This window comes from Schistocerca americana, chromosome 2 (assembly GCF_021461395.2).
Source record: "Schistocerca americana isolate TAMUIC-IGC-003095 chromosome 2, iqSchAmer2.1, whole genome shotgun sequence".
Classification (NCBI taxonomy): domain Eukaryota; kingdom Metazoa; phylum Arthropoda; class Insecta; order Orthoptera; family Acrididae; genus Schistocerca; species Schistocerca americana.
In genome coordinates this window covers 397,581,385-397,600,853 of record NC_060120.1, presented here as the reverse complement: position 1 = coordinate 397,600,853, position 19,469 = coordinate 397,581,385, and the positions used below count along the sequence as shown (strand labels likewise).

Below are 19,469 nucleotides of genomic sequence, written 5' to 3'. Positions count from 1 at the left end.
CTCCCCACTCTTACATTTTCCATTTGTACCGTTTACACTCCATCGTCGTCTGCCGTTACCAAGGGAGACATGATGCAACTTATTGCTCAGCTACCTGCACCATTTTTGTTAACTGGAGACTTCAATGCCCACCATCCCCTTTGGGGCTCTCCAGCATCCTGCCCGAGGGGCTCCCTGTTAGCAGACCTTTTCAACCAGCTCAATCTTGTCTGCCTCAATACTGGCGACTCTACTTTTCTTTCGGACACATCTCACACCTATTCCCATTTAGACCTCTCTATATGTACTCCCCAACGTGCACGTCGGTTTGAGTGGTATGCACTTTCTGATACATATTCGAGCGACCACTTCCCATGTGTTATCCGTCTCCTGCAGCATACCCCCTCTCCGTGCTCATCTAGTTGGACCATCTCCAAAGCAGACTGGGGGCTCTTCTCTTCCAGGTCGACCTTTCAGGATCAAACCTTCACAAGCTGCGATCGTCAGGTCGCACACCTCACGGAAGTCATTCTCACTGCTGCTGAATATTCCATCCCTCACCCTACTTCTTCTCCACGTCGCGTACCGGTCCCCTGGTGGACCGCAGCATGTAGAGACGCTTTACGTGCTCGTTGCCGTGCTTTACGCACCTTTAAACGCCACCCTACAGTGGCGAATTGTATCAATTATAAACGATTACGTGCACAGTGTCGTCGTATTATTAAAGAAAGCCAGCTGGGCTGCTTTCACAAGCACCTTCAACAGTTTTACTCCTTCTTCTGTTGTCTGGGGTAGCCTGCGCCGGCTTTCTGGCACTAAGGTCCACTCACCAGTTTCTGGCTTGACGGTCGCGAATGACGTCCTTGTGGCCCCTGAGGCTGTCTCCAATGCCTTCGGCCGCTTTTTCGCAGAGGTTTCGAGCTCCGCTCATTACCACCCTGCCTTCCTCCCCCGCAAACAGGCAGAGGAGGCTAGGCCACCTAACTTCTGCTCCTCGAATCGTGAAAGTTATAATGCCCCATTCACCATGAGGGAACTCGAAAACACACTTGGCCGATCACGGTCCTCCGCTCCAGGGCCTGATTCTATTCATATTCAGATGCTGAAGAACCTTTCTCCTGCGGGTAAAGGTTTTCTTCTTCGTACTTACAATCACATCTGGATTGAGGGACATGTTCCCGCATGCTGGCGCGAGTCTATTGTTGTCCCGATCCCTAAGCCGGGGAAGGACAAGCACTTGCCTTCCAGTTATCGACCCATCTCGCTTACTAGCTGTCTGTAAAGTGATGGAGCGAATGGTTAACTCTCGTTTGGTATGGCTGCTCGAGTCTCGACGCCTACTTACTAATGTACAATGTGGATTTCGTAGGCGCCGCTCTGCTGTTGACCATCTGGTTACCTTGTCGCCCTTCATTATGAATAACTTCTTGCGGAAGCGCCCGACCGCGACTGTGTTCTTTGATTTGGAGAAGGCTTACGACACCTGTTGGAGGGCGGGCATTCTCCGCACCATACATACATGGGGCCTTCGCGGTCGCCTCCCTCTTTTTATTCGTTCCTTTTTAATGGATCGACAGTTCAGGGTACGTGTGGGTTCTGTCCTGTCAGACACCTTTCGCCAGGAGAATGGGGTGCCACAGGGCTCAGTTTTGAGCGTCGCTCTCTTCGCCATAGCGATCAATCCAATAATGGATTGCCTCCCAGCTGATGTATCAGGCTCCCTTTTCGTGGACGATTTTACCATCTATTGCAGCGCGCGGCGTACGTGTATCCTGGAGCGCTGTCTTCAGCGTTCTCCTGACCGTCTTTACTCCTGGAGTGTCGCCAAAGGCTTCCGTTTTTCTGCCGAGAAGGCGGTCGGTATTAACTTCTGGCGCTACAACGAGTTTCTCCCACCGTCCTTACGACTCAGTCCCGTTGCTCTCCCATTCGTGAAGACAACAAAATTTTTAGGTCTTACATTTGACAGGAAACTTAGCTGGTCTCCACATGTGTCATATTTGGCTGCCCATTGTACCCGTTCTCTAAATGTCCTCCGTGTTCTCAGTGGTATGTCGTGGGGAGCGGATCGAACCGTCCTACTTCGTCTATATCGGTCGATCGTCCACTCCAAGCTGGATTATGGGAGCTTCGTATACTCCTCTGCACGGCCATCCATCTTACGCCGCCTCAACTCCATACAACATCGGGGTTTACGACTTGCGATCGGAGCGTTTTATACTAGTCCCGTCGAGAGTCTTCATGCTGACGCTGGTGAATTGCCACTCACCTACCGGCGCGATATACTGCTTTGTCGGTATGCCTGTCGGCTACTGGCATTGCCCGACCACCCGTCTTATCGTTCCTTTTTTGACGACTTTGTCGACCGTCAGTACGGGTTGTATGTCTCTGCCCTGCTACGCCCTGGAGTTCGCTTTCGTCGCCTCCTTCAACACCTTAATTTTTCACTCCCTGCAACCTTTCGAGTGGGCGAGAGCCACACGCCACCTTGGCTCCAGGCTCAGGTTCGCGTTCACCTTGACCTCAGCTCGCTCACAAAGGAGGTTACCCCCGGTTCATTCTACCACTCCCGTTTTGTCGAACTTCATTCGAAGTTCATTAAAATGACCTTCATTTATACAGATGGCTCTAAGACCAATGACGGGGTCGGGTGTTCTTTTATTGTCGGGGCACAAAGTTTCAAATACCGGCTCCATGGCCATTGTTCGGTCTTCACAGCTGAGCTCTTTGCCCTCTACCAGGCAGTTCTTTACATCTGCCGCCACCGAAATTCTGCATGTCATCTGCTCCGATTCCCTGAGCGCCATCCAGAGCCTCAGTGATCTGTACCCGGTTCACCCTTTCGTGCACCGGATCCAACGCTCTCTTCAGCAGCTGGTGGACGTCGGTTCTCCGGTTAGCTTTATGTGGGTTCCTGGCCATGTCGGTATCCCTGGGAACGAAGCTGCAGATGCCGCGGCCAAGGCTGCGGTCCTCCAGCCTCGGACAGCTTCTTGTTGTGTGCCTTCGTTAGATTGTAGCAGGGTCATTTGTCGGCGCATTTTATCGCTGTGGCATGCCGATTGGGCTGCACTTACAGACAACAAGCTTCGGGCCTTGAAACCTCTTCCTGCAGCTTGGACGTCCTCCTCATGCCCTTCTCGGCGGGAGGAGGTAGTTTTGGCCCAGTTACGAATTGGACACTGCCGGTTCAGCCATTGCCATCTGCTGACGGCTGCGCCGGCGCCGTTCTGCCTATGTGGGCAATTGCTGACGGTCCGCCACATTTTAACATCCTGTCCGGATTTTAACACACTGCGTCTTGATCTTGGCCTGCCATGTACTCTAGATGCCATTTTAGCGGATGACCCACGAGCAGCTGCTCGCGTTCTTCATTTTATCAACTTGACAACCCTCTCTAAGGACATTTGATTATGCTTTTTTTTTTTTTTAATCCTATGCCTGTCAGTCTGTCTTTTATAGTGTTTTCCGTTTCGTTGCTGTTTTAAACTTGTGACTCGCGGTGCATTCCAAACGTAGTCTGGGCGCTAATGACCGTTGAAGTTGTGCGCCCTAAAACCACAAAAAAAAACAACTAACCTCCTCAAAGCCTTTAATCTATAAAAAGAGTTCATCCGAGCCATGGTGGGAGCTAAAAAGAATCAGCACTGCAAACCTAGGTTTAAAAACTAGATCTAATGTCCATACTGCATATATATGAAATTCTCATTTTTGCCAAGAGAAACCCACAGCTTTTTGAGGACAACTGCTTCCTGCGTTGGTATGAAACTAGATTTAGGTCAAGTTACATGCTACGTACCCACAGACTCTAAACTGTATGAAAAAACTCCATACTACATGGGCATGAAATTTGTAAATAAAATCTGTAAGGGGGAAAGTGATCCAGATTTAGAAAATACTGAGGGAGACGTGGAAAAATGTTTTAAAAGTAAATGCTACTATAGTGTAAAAGAGTCCTTGAATGATGACTATGTAATATAGTATCTGTCTAAAAAGAAACCATATATTTAAAAAAATGATAACCGTGTAAAGTAATACATATGTACTGTCACCTTAGGGTAGTCTGCATGTTAGTTTTAAAAATGACAAATTACCTATGTCACATTTTTTTTGTATGAGTCATGTAATGTGATAATAAAAATTTGATTTGATTTGACTGGATTTGATTTGTGTTTGTACCTTTAGATAAATATCCATTGATGATGGTCAAAGACTGTAACTGTTTGATGCTTAAGGTTTTCAATAAAATAGTGAATTGTCAAAAAATCATTTCGTGGGTCACGAGTTTGTTTGACCCATGAGAGAGTGTCATGGACATGCTGGATAAACTTAACTGGCACACACTTGAAGACAGACTCAAACTATCTCCTGAAAACCTACTTACAAAATTCCAAGAACCAACGTTAAATAATGAATTCAGGAGTTTACTACTACCCCATGTGTACCGCTTCCATAGAGACTGCGAAGACAATATTAGATTAATTACAGAGCACACTGAAGCATTTAAACAATCGTTCTTCATGCACTCCAGTAATGAATCGAATGGGAAGACATGTTAACTAGTACAGTGGAGCCAGCTTGGACAGCAACGCCATCTCAGTGCATCCAGTATATCAGTGACCATTTACAACAGTTGTGGGCCAGTTTGCTTCAAAAGAGGATACAACGGTTTTATGACACACTTTTTAACAAAACCCGTACATGCATCCAGGCCAGTTTTTTCCAAGTATCAGTGTGTCCAGAAAAATGATAACTTTCCGATTAGAGAACATACAACACTCCTTTTACAAACAATTGGTGTTTAAGTTTGCGTAGTTGGAGCAGTACTTTCTGAAAGTTCATGCATAGATGACATTGCCCAACCACTTACTTTTGTTCAAAGTGTTACTGGCAACATCAGAATAATACAAGAACTACACAGAGGTAGTCAATGAAATGTACCACAATTAGAGAACACTTATTGGAGTTAATGGGTGCATTATGAGGTGCAGCTTTCATGAAAAAATTTGGGAAGTATTAATACAGATGGAATGTAGCCCTAATATAATTTGGCTAGTTCTTCTTGAAATATGTTAGTATGACTGTAACAGCTGCCCTTCCCACCTTTTAATAAGCCATTTAACTTCCCCTAAAAACCACAATTTTTAACTACAGAAAAGTTTATCCACCACTGTCATAAATAGTGTTACATCCACAGTAAAAGGCCACGATTCAGGGCTGTTTAGTCATGGGCAACTTTTTAATTTTCTTGCATGGTGCAGAGAATGGTTATGAGTCTGGTCTAATAGGCACCAAAAATTAATTTTAAGTTTTTGTCAGAAAATTTGCATATGTTGCTTATAACTATTCCCATCATGTTTTAGGTCTTCTCGAACCTGGAAGTTTTTTACTCGGGAACTTTCATGGCTATGAACTGAGGGACCTGAAAACGTAGTGTTAATAAGTGTTCAGTGTTTTAAAATTCATAGCATGTAACAGACAGGAAACAGACTAAGTTTCTCTTCTCCAAAATTGCTGTGTCTTTGTGTGGTTTGTTTATGAGGTCAAGCTGTATGGTTAGTGGATGTAGTCTACCATGAGAGAATTAGGCTGGCCACAGGGGCATTTATGCCTGACCTCCATCCCAGCTGTGGCTACCATTTCACAGCAGGTGGCAGGCAACTTGCCATAGTGCAACAAGTGTACAAAATGTTTCTTTCTCAGGATTCTGTATAACATAATCTTGCTTGCCCACTTGTAAAGACATATGACATGAATGCCTGGGAGACCCTGAAGGATAGATTTAGCTGCCTAATTGGAAATGTTTTCCGTATCTTTTGTGCCCGCAGATTACTTTGCAGAGTATGAGGGCTATGTGTGTGTGTGTGTGTGTGTGTGTGTGTGTGTGTGTGTGTGTGTGTGTGTGTGTGTTAAATGTAGGTGACTTTGATGTCTGTGTATGTAGTATAGTTTTCTGTTGGTGTTCGAGATGATGAGAGAAGGGAGAGGGAGAAAGCAAGTAACGGCACATAGTGTACTTCTCTTGAAGAGCACAAAGAGGGCCACTGAGCTTAACATCCATCCAATGTATGTAAATCATCAGTGGTGTCACATGCATTCATGCCATGAGACACAGTAGAGAGATTTGGAATTTAATCCAGGATATTGGTGTAAATACTGATAATCTGGGAATTCATGCAACCACCCCTCCTACCCCCTCTACTTTAAAGACAAAGGGAAAATAGTCAACAGCACATGGTGTACTGGGATGGTTACACATTGAAGTACTGGCCATGCCCATTGGTGCTTAACGGTGCTTTGGTGATTTGATAAAAACCAGTGTAACCACCTTGACACAGCTGTAGACACCCCCTTGTAAAGTGAACCTTTCTATTAGCAGTGAGTCTCGTTCAGACTTGTGCAACGAGATATCCTTTAAAAATATGTATGGTGAATATTAATAATGTTTTTTATCATGATTGTAAACCCTTAGTTTGGCTTCCTCTGAGGTCAAGAACTATTATTAATTTCAGTAACAGTGTAAAGGAGTGTTGTCATCTTTTAGCATTACATGAGTATGTCCAATATAATCGGATCTACTTTGCTTCACGTGAGTGTAGGGGAGTCGAAACAAGTAGTAACCCATGACATAATATCAACCTGAGATTTTTTTTATACATGTAATTCATTTCTAAATTTCATTGATTATTTGCAGAGTAAGAAATTTAATTATGTACAACATTTAATAGGTAATGAGTTTTAATGAGATAGATATAAATATGTTTTGACATAGCAAATAACCTTATTGCATTATGTATGATATGTTTTCTCTTTGTAAGAACAAAACCTTCCGTATTGCTCGAGTGCACGCTCAAGTAGTCGTTGAGTGCAGATCTTCTGTAACTTTCATGAATGGGCATAGAATTGTTAATTTACAACCCGGAGTTGATTTACAAATTATTATAGGGAACCACGGTCCGACTTTGGTGCAAACAAATCTAGCACAAATTCTCAAATATCAGCACGGAGTTTAAGATACACGGCTGGATAGATTAGATTAGATTAATTATTTATTCCATAGACCCATAAAAGAGGGAATCTTCCTGGGTGTGGAACATGTCAGATAAACACATTACAAAAATGTAATTAGAAAAACTTGAGTTTCATTAATTTTAATGATCCTCAGTCAATAAACAGTAAAATTATGTACATGAATTAAATTTAAACTTCTAATATTTCCAGGTTTAATACTTACATCTGCTTTCATTAAATCCATCATTCAGACATTTGCTAGTTTCTTGGCTATTACAACCAAGTATTGTCAAAAATTAAAGGAAATTATTCATTTCAGTGATCCTCAGTTAAGAACAGTCAGATTATGTACAAGATTTAATATTAAACTTTCACTATTTACAGACTTAAGACTTACATCTGCTTTCCATACATCCATGATTCACACAGTAGTAGTTACTTGGCTGTTACAACCAAGTATTGTCAAAAATTAAAGTATAATAAATTTTCATTAAAATGGTCTACAGCGCTTGTTGAGAAACTCATGGATGGAATAGAAGGAGTTGGCCATCAAAAATTCTTTTAAATTATGTTTAAATTGTGCCTTGTCTGAAACTAAACTCTTAATGGTTGCTGGTAACTTATTGAAAATATGCGTTGCTGAATACTGTACTCCTCTCTGGGAAAGAGTAAGTTATTTTAAATCTTTATGTATATTGTTCTTATTCCTAGTATCAATACTGTGTACTAAGCAGTTGGTTGGAAAAAGAGATGTATTATTTACAACAAACTTCATTAAGGAATAAATATACTGAGAAGCTGTGGTTAATATGCCCAATTCTTTGAATAGGTTTCGACATGATGTTCTTGGATTTACACTACTCATTACTCTTATTATACGCTTCTGTACTCTAAAAATTTTTTCTCTGTTTGTGGAGCTACCCCAAAATATGATACCATATGACACAATGGAGTGAAAATAAGCAAAATATGCCAGTTTTTTTATATTTATCTCTCCTATGTCTGTCATCATTTGCATTGCAAACACAGACGTGTTTAGGTGCTTTAGCAGTTCATTAGTATGTTGCTCCCAACTGAATTTATTATTAAGTTGTAATTTCTAGGATTTTACTCACTCAACTTCTCCTATTTCCATGTCATCATATTTTATACACACACACCAGAAGGAAATCTCTTGGAAGTTCTGAACTGCATATAGTGGGTCTTTTCAAAGTTTAATGTCAGTGAATTGGCTGTGAATCACTTATTAATGTCAGTAAAAATTTGATTAGCTGCCCTTTCTAAATTTATATTTGATTTACTATTTATTGCAATGTTTGTATCATCTGCAAATAATACAAACTTGGCATCTGGTAACGTAACAGATGACAGGTCATTGATATACACAAGAAACAGTAGTGGACCTAGTATGGAACCTTGGGGAACACCACATGTAATTTCTTCCCAGTCAGATGATGTCTGATTGCCTTCTGCTGAAGTGTTACGTAATGACACTCTTTGTTTTCTATTAGTAAGATATGACTGAAACCACTTTGCTGCACTACCAGTGACACCATAATATTTTGATTTACTTATAAGAATGCTGTGATTCACACAGTCAAACGCCTTTGACAGGCCACAGAATATGCCAATTGCCTCTAATTTGTTGTCCAATGAATTAAGGACATTTTCGCTGTAGGTGTAAATAGCTTTCTCAATACCAGAACCCTTAAGAAACCCAAACTGTGACTTTGACAGTATGCTATTTTCACTAAGGTGCTTAAGTAGATGCTTGAACATAACCTTTTCAAAGATTTTTGAAAAAGCTGGCAAAAGTGAGATTGGTCGATAATTTGACGGTATTTCTTTGTCCCCTTTCTTGTGGAGAGGTATAACTTCAGCATATTTAAGCCAGTCCGGGAATGTTCCTGTGACAAGTGATTGATTACACAAATAACTTAAGATATGACTAAGCTCACATGAACACTTTTTATTAACTTTGTTGATATGTTATCATAATCACTAGAATGCTTTGATTTCAAGGACTTTATGATGGAGTCTATTTCTTTGGGTAAAGTAAATGTCGATTCCATTTTACTGAGATTGCTTGTGTGCACTGTCTCAGATATTCCATTGCATTATTTACTGAACCTGACAACCCCATGCTATTAGTAACAGAGACAAGACACTTGTTTAAATGGTTTGCAACACAACATGCGTTTGTTACCAGTGTTTCATTTATTTTTAGAGCTATTTGTTCCTCCTCATTTCTGGTCCTACCTGTCTCTGACTTAACTATATCCCATATTGTTTTTATTTTATTGCTGGATGTATTTATCTTCTTCTCATAATGCAGGTGTTTAGATTTCTGGATAACTTTCTTCAGTATTTTGCAGTAATTTTTGTAATGAGCTATAATGCTAGTTTCAAAGGTGTCCCTACACATCAGATAGTTTCCTTTTTGTCTCACATGATATCTTTATCCCTTGTGTGATCCATGGTTTCTTATTAGACTTCTGCTTAATTTGAGTTACCTTCAGGGGAAAACAATTTTCAAATAAGGTGCAAACTTTATTAATGAATGTTTTGTATTTTCCATTTGTGTCTTGGATGCTGTAAACATCCATCCAATTAATTTCTTTGAGCAATCTCCTAAATTTCTCAGTTTTTGACTGTTTTATTGGCCTTCTGTACTCAGTTCTGATAGATGTTTTACCCTGACAATTTTCAAAATTTAATGTTAGGTGTTGCATGTCATGGTCAGATAGTCCATTTACTACTGGTTTTGTAATGTGGCTTAGTTGCCAAGAATTGTCTATAAATGTATTATCAATGGCAGTCTTAGAACATTTGTATATCCTAGTTGGGAAATTTACAGTAGAAATTAAATTAAATGACAATGTAACTGATTTCAGTACCTGTTCACTGACAGCGTTTTTCAGGACATCTATATTAAAATCACTAGCAACCACTAGTTCTTTGTTTTTTGATTTTAGATGAGATAATAAATCTTCAAGACCATTTATAAACAGGTTGAAATTTCCTGAAGGTGTTCTGTATATGGCTCCTATTATAAAGGACGTATTATGAAATTCTGTCTCTGTTGCACATGCTTCTAAGTGCTGCTCTAAAGAAAATTTATAAAGTCAATATTCTTAAATTTAAAACTGTTTTGAACGAATGTGGCAACTCCTCCTTTCTCCATCTTTTGTCTACGGAAGTAGGAGGCTAACTTAAATTCTGTAAGGTTTAACATATCTATATCAGTGGTCACATGATGTTCAGAGAGGCAGATTATATCAACTGGGTTTGATGACTAATTCATCAGTGCACATAAGTATTTCATTAATTTTACTTCTAAGCCCTTGAATATTTTGATCCACTAAAGATAGTTGGCATTTCACATTTACCAAGATGAAATCGGGTGGAAATAAAATTTCTGCTGATTGCTGTAAATTTTTAACCAGCCGCTGTGTTCGCTGATCCAATGTACCAGGATTATGCTGTTTGATTTCTATCTTTACTTCTCTCAGAACTTGACTTCATTCTGTCCTACCTATCCTAAAAAAGGTGCTGCTCCAACACCTATGACCACTGGTATATTACCACTCATGGTAGTGCCTCCCCCCCCCCCCCTTCCCCCCTTGCATTTCTTGCTATTAGCCCAGCCAGTTTACCCTTGCCTTTCCTGTTGAGGTGTTGGCCATGTCTAGTATAATCCCACCTACTGAGAGAATCAACAGGAACCAAACCAATATGTGACACCGCACCCGACCGAAGCAGCTGTTCCAACTCCAAATTAACTCTCCCGACAGAAGAGTTTAAATGAGGTTGGTCGTGGCGTCTCAGAACAGACACGAACTCAACACTGGTATGTCTCGTTGCTGATGCAATTTTTGCCAGGTCACACTCTATATTGTACCCAGGATCTCTGTCAATACTATTGCCTGGCCCACCCAGAATAACCACAGTGTCTTCCTTGGTAAAATCTTTACAGAGTGAACCTAAATCCTCTGTCACCTGACCCAGACCAGCAAAAGTTGGCCTACACCTCTGGCATGTGAACCACCCAACAACAAAACTTTCTTTCTCTTTGCTGACTTCCCTGCATTCTTATTCAATTTTCTACTGAAAGTTTGTTGTGCCCTCTCTACACCTACCTTTGTCTGAGGGTCATCAGCTTCTAACTGAAGCAACAGGTCTAACTTATTCTTTACATTCACCAAAAAGCTGTCTGACAAAGTTCTAGGTCTGTTACTCCTGTTACCTGTTGCCACTTCCCACCTCTCTTTACCCTTCTCCCTCCTTAACCTGTTCAGATCTTCCCTAGCCTGCTCTAACTGTGCCTGAAGTGCAGCAATTTTCCCCTCCTGTTCCACTATTTTCCTGTATCCTACAGAACCACTGATGAGTCTGATCCACTTCCTTATTTCCCATGCCGCTACGGTCACCCTAATGGAAAAAACTACTGCACCCATCACACCAAACCCCGGAGCTAGCAATATCGGGCATCAGTCATCAGTCTTCTCAAACCAGAGGCATGAATGATGCTCACTCACAGCACTATGATATCGTGCACCACCACACACGTGCCCCCTTCTCACTACATTTCTGCATTGAAAACCCTGAGATATAGCAGCGGTACGAATAAGGAAGAATGAAGAGGAAAGATCAGTGAAAGAAACAGAGCAAAGAGAGAATGGGAGGTCACATTTGACACCCCATTTTAGGGAGCAAAGGGAGAAGGGGAGGTCACATTCTATCACTGTCTGTTTATGTGTTGCTAAGCAACGTATCAACAAGTTGAGTATGCAATTATTAATATTTGTCGTATCCCGATACTAAATTGCTTCTTGCTTGCTTTAAGCATCAAGACGATTACTATGCTGCTCATATAAGTCTTTGGCAGTTATTATCAAGTTAATGTCCGTAAATTGCGATTAATTATACTGAATCATACACTTGACGATAGCGGCCTATATCCAGCCGCGTATCTTAAACTCCGTGCCGATATTTGAGAATTCACGCGCAATTTGTTTGCATCAAAGTCAGGCTGTTGTTCTCTAGAATAATTTGTAAATCAACTCTGGGTTGTAAATTAACAATTCTATGCCCATTCATAAGTTACAGACGATCTTCACTCGACAACTACTTGATCGTGCACTCGAGCTACACAGAAGTTTTTGTTCTTGTTGTTGTTGTTGTGGTCTTCAGTCCTGAGACTGGTTTGATGCAGCTCTCCATGCTACTCTATCCTGTGCAAGCTTTTTCATCTCCCAGTACCTACTCCAACCTACATCCTTCTGAATCTGCTTAGTGTATTCATCTCTTGGTCTCCCTCTACGATTTTTACCCTCCACGCTGCCCTCCAATACTAAATTGGTGATCCCTTGATGCCTCAGAACATGTCCTACCAACCGATCCCTTCTTCTGGTCAAGTTGTGCCACAAACTTCTCTTCTCCCCAATCCTATTCAATACTTCCCCATTAGTTATGTGATCTACCCATCTAATCTTCAGCATTCTTCTGTAGCACCACATTTCGAAAGCTTCTATTCTCTTCTTGTCCAAACTATTTATCGTCCATGTTTCACTTCCATACGTGGCTTCACTCCATACGAATACTTTCAGAAATGACTTCCTGACACTTAAATCTATACTGGATGTTAACAAATTTCTCTTCTTCAGAAACGCTTTCCTTGCCATTGCCAGCCTACATTTTATATCCTCTCTACTTCTACCATCATCAGTTATTTTGCTCCCCAAATAGCAAAACTCCTTTACTACTTTAAGTGTCTCATTTCCTAATCTAATACCCTCAACATCACCCGACTTAATTCGACTACATTCCATTATCTTCGTTTTGCTTTTGTTGATGTTCATCTTATATCCTCCCTTCAAGACACCATCCATTCCGTTCAACTGCTCTTCCAAGTCCTTTGCTGTCTCTGACAGAATTACAATGTCATCGGCGAACCTCAAAGTTTTTATTTCTTCTCCATGGACTTTAATACCTACTCCGAATTTTTCTTTTGTTTCCTTTGTTTCCTTTTTTTTGTTCTTACAAAGAGAAAACATATCAAGCATAGTGCAACAAGGTGATTTGCTATGTCAAAACATACTTATATCTATCTCATTAAAACTCATTACCTATTAAATGTTTTTCATAATTAAATTATTTACTCTGTAAATAATCAAAAAAATTTAGAAATGAATTACATGTTTAAAAAAAGAAAATCTCAAGTTGATGTGACGTCACTGTGTTTTGACTCCCCTACACTCATGTGAGGCAAAGTAGACATATTGAACATACTCATGTAATGCTACAATCTCATGTGCATACCAGATTCATGAATCCTTTTGCCAGAACTTAACAATTTCATGCTTCCAACGGATGGCATGGACATATACAGCTTTTTATTTTGTTAGTTACGTTGTACAAGGAACCTAAAGAAAAACATAATTTCAATTTATTTTTTACACTTAGATGAACTGTAGATTGTTTTTGTCGCAGATATCACTGAAGCACTGGGAGCAGAAGGAACGTTGAAAAAACAATTTGAACTGAGAAGATTTATTCCTGAAGGGGAAACAATTGATGGCATTGACCTTGATTTGTCACCATGTTTTATACATTTGTCGAGTTCTGAAGGTTGCGCAAATTTGCAGTGTTACTTGTTGGAGGTAGGGCTTGTGCTTTAATATCTAGTGTGTTTATTGTTTTAGAGTTGATGTGAAGCAGTTGTGGCTACCTTTATTATTTTTTGTACGTAAGGATGTGGCTTGCAATTGTTTTTAGAGGAAAAAAAAATTGTGCTAGTATCTATGTTGTAAGACTGTATTACGTTAAGTTTCACACACACACACACACACACACACACACACACACACGTGCGCGCACTCAAATGCAACTTGCACACATGACTGCAGTCTCACATAACTGAAACCACACTGCGAGCAGCAGCATCAGTGCATGATGGGAGTGGCGACTGGGTGGGGGTAAGGAGTTGGCTGGGGTGGGGAGGGGAAGAGATGCATGGTGGAGGTGGTGGACAGTGAAGTGCTGCAGTTTAGACGGAGGACAGGTGAGAGAGGGGAGGGGGGGGGGGGGGGTAGCGGAAAAGGAGAGAAATAAAAAGACTGTGTATGGTGGTGAAATCACAGCTATGTAGTGCTGGAATGGGAACAGGGAGGGGGCTGGATGGGCGAGGACAGTGACTAACGAAGGTTGAGGCTAGGAGGGTTACGGGAACATAGAATGTATTGCAGGGGAAGTTTCCACCTGCGCATTTCAGAAAAGCTGGTGTTGGTGGGAAGGATCCATGTGGCACAGGCTGTGTGGGAAGGATCCATGTGGCACAGGCTGTGAAGCAGTCATTGAAATGAGGGATATCATGTTTTCCGAACATGAGTAGCTGTATTGATAGAAGTATAATGGCTTAAGTTGGTATAAACAGCTTTTTTCTTTCAACCTAGTACATCATAACCAGCAGATGACCCTGTGTTAAGTGCATCTCTGTACTTGGAAATGAAAGCAGACGTAATTCCTGGATTTAAAGCTCACAGAAATGGTATATGTAATTGAAAAATGGAAAATCCAGGCTGGAATGTATCAATTTTATGAAAAGGACAGTTGCTACTCACTATATAGCGGAGATCATGAGTTGCAGATAGGCACAACAAAAAGACAGCATATAAGCTGTCAGCCAACAGGGCCTTTGTCGAAAATAGACGACACACACACACACACACACACACACACATGACTGCAACCTCTGGCAGCTGAAGCCACACTGCGAGCAACAGCAGCAGTGCATAATGGGAACAGCATCTGGATGGAGGGTAAGGAGGAGGCTAGGGTGGGGAAGGAGAGGGATAAAAGGGTAGGGGTGGGAGACAGTGAAGTGCTGCTGGGGAGCGTGCAAGGACGAGGTGGAGAGAGGGTAGGGTAGCTAGGTGCAGTCGGGAGCTTAGATGGAGGGCAGGGGAGAGGTGGGGGGGGGGGGGGGGGGTAGCGGATAAGGAGAGAAGTAAAAAGACTGGGTGTGATGATGCAATGACGGCTGTGTAGTGCTGGAATGGGAACAGAGAAGGGGCTGGATGGGTGAGAGAAATGACTAATGCAGGTTGAGGCCAGGAGGGTTATGGGAACATAAGATATATTCCGGGGAAAGTTCCCACCTGCACAATTCAGAAAAGCTGAAGTTTCGGGGAAGGATCCATATGGCACAGGCTGTGAAGCAGTCATTGTAATGAAGGATGTCATGTTGGGCAGCATTCTCAGCAACAGGTTGCTCCACTTGTTTCTTGGCCACAGTTTGTCGGTGGCCATTCATATGGACAGACAGCTTGTTGGTTGTCATGCCCCCATAGAATGCAGCACAGTGGTTGCAGCTTAGCTTGTTGATTATGTGACTGGTTTCGCAGGTAGCCCTTCGTTTGATGGTATAGGTGATGTTTGTGACTGACTGGAGTAGGTGGTGGTGAGAGGAGATATGGGACAGGTCATTACAGGGATATGATCCACAAATTAAGGGGTGGGGAGCAGGGGTTGTGTAGGGATGGACGAGTATATTCCGTAGTTCAGTGTATGGCATAATACCACTGTGGGAGGGGTGGGAAGGATAGTGGGCAGGATATTTCTCATTTCAGGTCATGACGACAGGTGGTTGAAACTGTGATGAAGAATGTAATTCAGTTGCTCCAATCCTGGGTGGTACTGAGTTCGTCCGGACAGTGAAACTTTGGGAGATAGTTGGAGACTGGAAAGATAAGGCACAGGATATTTGTTTTTGTACAAGGTTGGGAGAATAATTATGATCTGTGAAGGCCTCATTGAGACCCTCAGTATATTTAGAGAGGGACCATTCATTACTGCAGATGCGATGACCACATGTGGCTAGGTTGTATGGAAGAGACTTCTTGGCACGGAATGGGTGGCAACTATCAACGTGGAGGTATTGCATGTAGTTATTGGTTTGGTATGGACGGAGGTACTGATGTAGGCATATTTGAGGTGGAGGTTAGCATCTAGGAAGGTGATTTGTTGGGTTGAGCAAGACCAGATGAAGCAAATGGGATAGAAGCTGTTGAGCTTCAGGAGGAATGTGGATAGGGTGTCCTCACCCTTGATCCAGATCGCAAAGATGTCACCATTGACCTGAAGCGGTTTAGGATTCTGGGTGTTTAGAAAGGATTCCTATAGATGACCTATGGATAGGTTGGCATAGGGTGGTGCCATGTGGCTGTCCATAGCCGTACCCCCAATTTGTTTGTAGGTAAGGCCTTCAAAGGAGAAATAATTGTGGGTGAGGATATAGTTGGTCATGGTGACTAGGAAGGAGGTTGTTGGTTTGGAATCCGCTGGGCATTGGGAAAGTTAGTGTTCAGTAGTGGTAAGGCCATGGGCATTAGGAATGTTAGTTTAAAGGGACAGGGCACCATGTGGTAAATGGACAGGAACTGTGGAGAGTTGATGGAGGAAACGGTTAGTGTCTTTTATATAGGAGGGTAGGCTATGGGAAATAGGCTGAAGTTGTTGGTCTATGAGAGCAGAGATTCTGTCTGTGGGGGCACAGTAACCAGCCACAATGGGGTGTCCTGGGTGGTTGGTTTTACGGACTTTAGGAAGCATGTAGAAGATAGGAGTGCAGGGAGTGGTAGGGATGAGTAGTGAGATGGACTCTGGGGAGAGGTTCTGGGATGGCCTAAGGATTTGAGGAGAGACTGGAGATCCTGCTGGATTTCTGGAATGGGGTCACTGTGGCAAGATTTATAGATGGATGTATCTGACATCCGACAGCTGTCGGAGTCCTTCTACCAGTTATATGTAATTGAATTTGAAAAGGCTTAACTTTATTGATGTGTTCGATTAAAGTACTCTTTGCACATAGTATTGAAGACCAACATTGGTAGCTGCTGGAAACAAGTGAATATGAGTGCTGATTTATACAATTAACTGAGTCTTTCCACTGTACTTTAGCTATAGGTTTACCAGTGCCGTATGCTTCTGGCACTCATTTGCATGACCTAGGATTGTCTCCTGGTCGTCCCACCATACTCTCTGTCCTCCCTCCCTTCCCTTCCCATTATCCCTTGCACAAATGATTTATATTAATCACATACCTTTATTTTTCTTAATTTAAGTTTTTACATTTATTTCCAATGCTGATTTTGCTAATAATTGTGTGTCACTTTTAATGCAAAGTCCCAGTTCTCACTATAACTGTGTCACTTGATGCATTCTTATGATAGCTAATTTGTGTAATGCCAGTGCACGATCAGTTGAGCGCCAGTGTTAAGACAGACATCACTTGACACGATACTCTGTATTAAGTTCTTTTCTCTGGTATGTGAACTTGTTTGTCAATGAGTTTCAGTATATTTGTTCTTAATATGTCATCTAAAAGTTGTGTTTTCATGGAAATCATGCAGTGTGTGATGATGAGGAGTGCCTAATATTCTAAAATAAAAAGTTTTAACAAGTGGATCTTTGTTATTAGCAGACAAAATAATTAAGAGTAATTTAAAAGTAAATATTAATGTGTAATTAATTTATAAGTCAGATTGCTGTCCACCCTGGTACCAATTGTTCATCTACTCTGGAACAGGAGTTGTCCTTCATACATTCATCATTCTGGAAAGGCAATTAATGTGATAGAGAGTAGATTAATGTGGAAGAGAGTAGAAAAGAGACAATAATGTGAATGATTGCATTGTGAATAATTTTTGGAGTTCTTAGCACTGTTACAGATTTTTATTTAAGTGTATGAATAAAGAGATTTAAATTTCTGGTACTATTGTAGGGTTTAAGATAAAAAATGCCCGTTGGGGCTCTGTTATAGATATTTTCCACAATTTTTAAGCTACACTTTTATACTTGTTTGAGGACTTTTATATTAACTCCAAATGAAAGAATCCATGATAAATTTTACACATGAAGAATGACTTTAGTTGTAGTCAACCATGAATAAAGGAGGCACGCATGTTAGCCATACATGTTACAAACAGTAAATAACCATTGTTTAAGGTCTGAATGTAAATTGGTTTGTTTATTGACTTTATGATGCAAAACTCGAAAAACAAAACTGAGACTCAAGCTGAGAATGGAGGTAAGCCCAAGCACTTATAAAAACTGTATCGCAGACTGCTGTTGGAAGTCTTTGATGTTATTTTGTCACATGTAAAACTTAGTAGGAGTATATATATATTAGAGGGAAACATTCCATGCGGGAAAAATGTGTGTGGATGGATATGTATGTGTGTGCGAGTGTGTACCCGTCCTTTTTTCCCCCTAAGGTAAGTCTTTCCGCTCCCGGGATTGGAATGACTCCTTACCCTCTCCCTTAAAACCCACATCCTTTCGTCTTTCCCTCTCCTTCCCTCTTTCCTGATGAGGCAACAGTTTGTTGCGAAAGCTTGAATTTTGTGTGTATGTTTGTGTTTGTTTGTGTGTCTATCGACGTGCCAGCGCTTTCGTTTGGTAAGTCACATCATCTTTGTTTTTAGGTATATTTTTCCCATGTGGAATGTTTCCCTCTATTAATTCATTATATCCGCTCCCGGGATTGGAATGACTCCTTACTCTCTCCCTTAAAACCCACATCCTTTCGTCTTTCCCTCTCCTTCCCTCTTTCTGATGAGGCAACAGTTTGTTGCGAAAGCTTGAATTTTATGTGTATGTTTGTGTTTGTTTGTGCGTCTATCGACCTGCCAGCACTTTCGTTCTGTAAGTCACATCATCTGTGTTTTATATAATCAAAGATGATGTGACTTACCAAATGAAAGTGCTGGCAGGTCGACAGACACACAAACAAACACAAACATACACACAAAATTCAAGCTTTCGCAACAAACTGTTGCCTCATCAGGAAAGAGGGAAGGAGAGAGAAAGACGAAAGGATGTGGGTTTTAGGGAGAGGGTAAGGAGTCATTCCAATCCCGGGAGCGGAAAGACTTACCTTAGGGGGAAAAAAGGAGGGGTATACACTCGCACACACACACACATCCATCCACACATATACAGACACAAGCAGACATATTTAAAGACCACCTCCTGTAAAGATGATGTGACTTACCAAACGAAAGCGCTGGCACGTCCATAGACACACAAACAAACACAAACATACACACAAAATTCTAGCTTTTGCAACAAACGGTTGCTTCGTCAGGAAAGAGGGAAGGAGAGGGAGAGACGAAAGGATTTGGGTTTTAAGGGAGAGGGTAAGGAGTCATTCCAATCCCGGGAGCGAAAAGACTTACCTTAGGGGGAAAAAAGGTCGGGTATACACTTGCACACACACACACACATATCCATCCACACATATACAGACACAAGCAGACATATACAGAGGCAAAGTGTTTGGGCAGAGTACCCGTCCTTTTTTCCCCCTAAGATAAGTCTTTCCGCTCCCGGGATTGGAATGACTCCTTACCCTCTCCCTTAAAACCCAAATCCTTTCGTCTTTCCCACTCCTTCCCTCTTTCCTGACGAAGCAACCG

The 19,469-nt window shown here is 41.6% G+C and overlaps 1 protein-coding gene across 1 annotated transcript in view; it reads left to right on the top strand.

Moving 5' to 3' along the window:
- LOC124594989 (serine/threonine-protein kinase ATR) overlaps nucleotides 1–19,469 on the top strand; it is a 353,179-nt gene that overhangs the window by 52,493 nt on the left and 281,217 nt on the right. Inside the window, exon 5 of the mRNA XM_047133527.1 lies at nucleotides 13,483–13,652. Coding sequence (XP_046989483.1) covers nucleotides 13,483–13,652 — 170 coding nt within the window. The remainder of the gene's footprint in view (nucleotides 1–13,482; nucleotides 13,653–19,469) is intronic.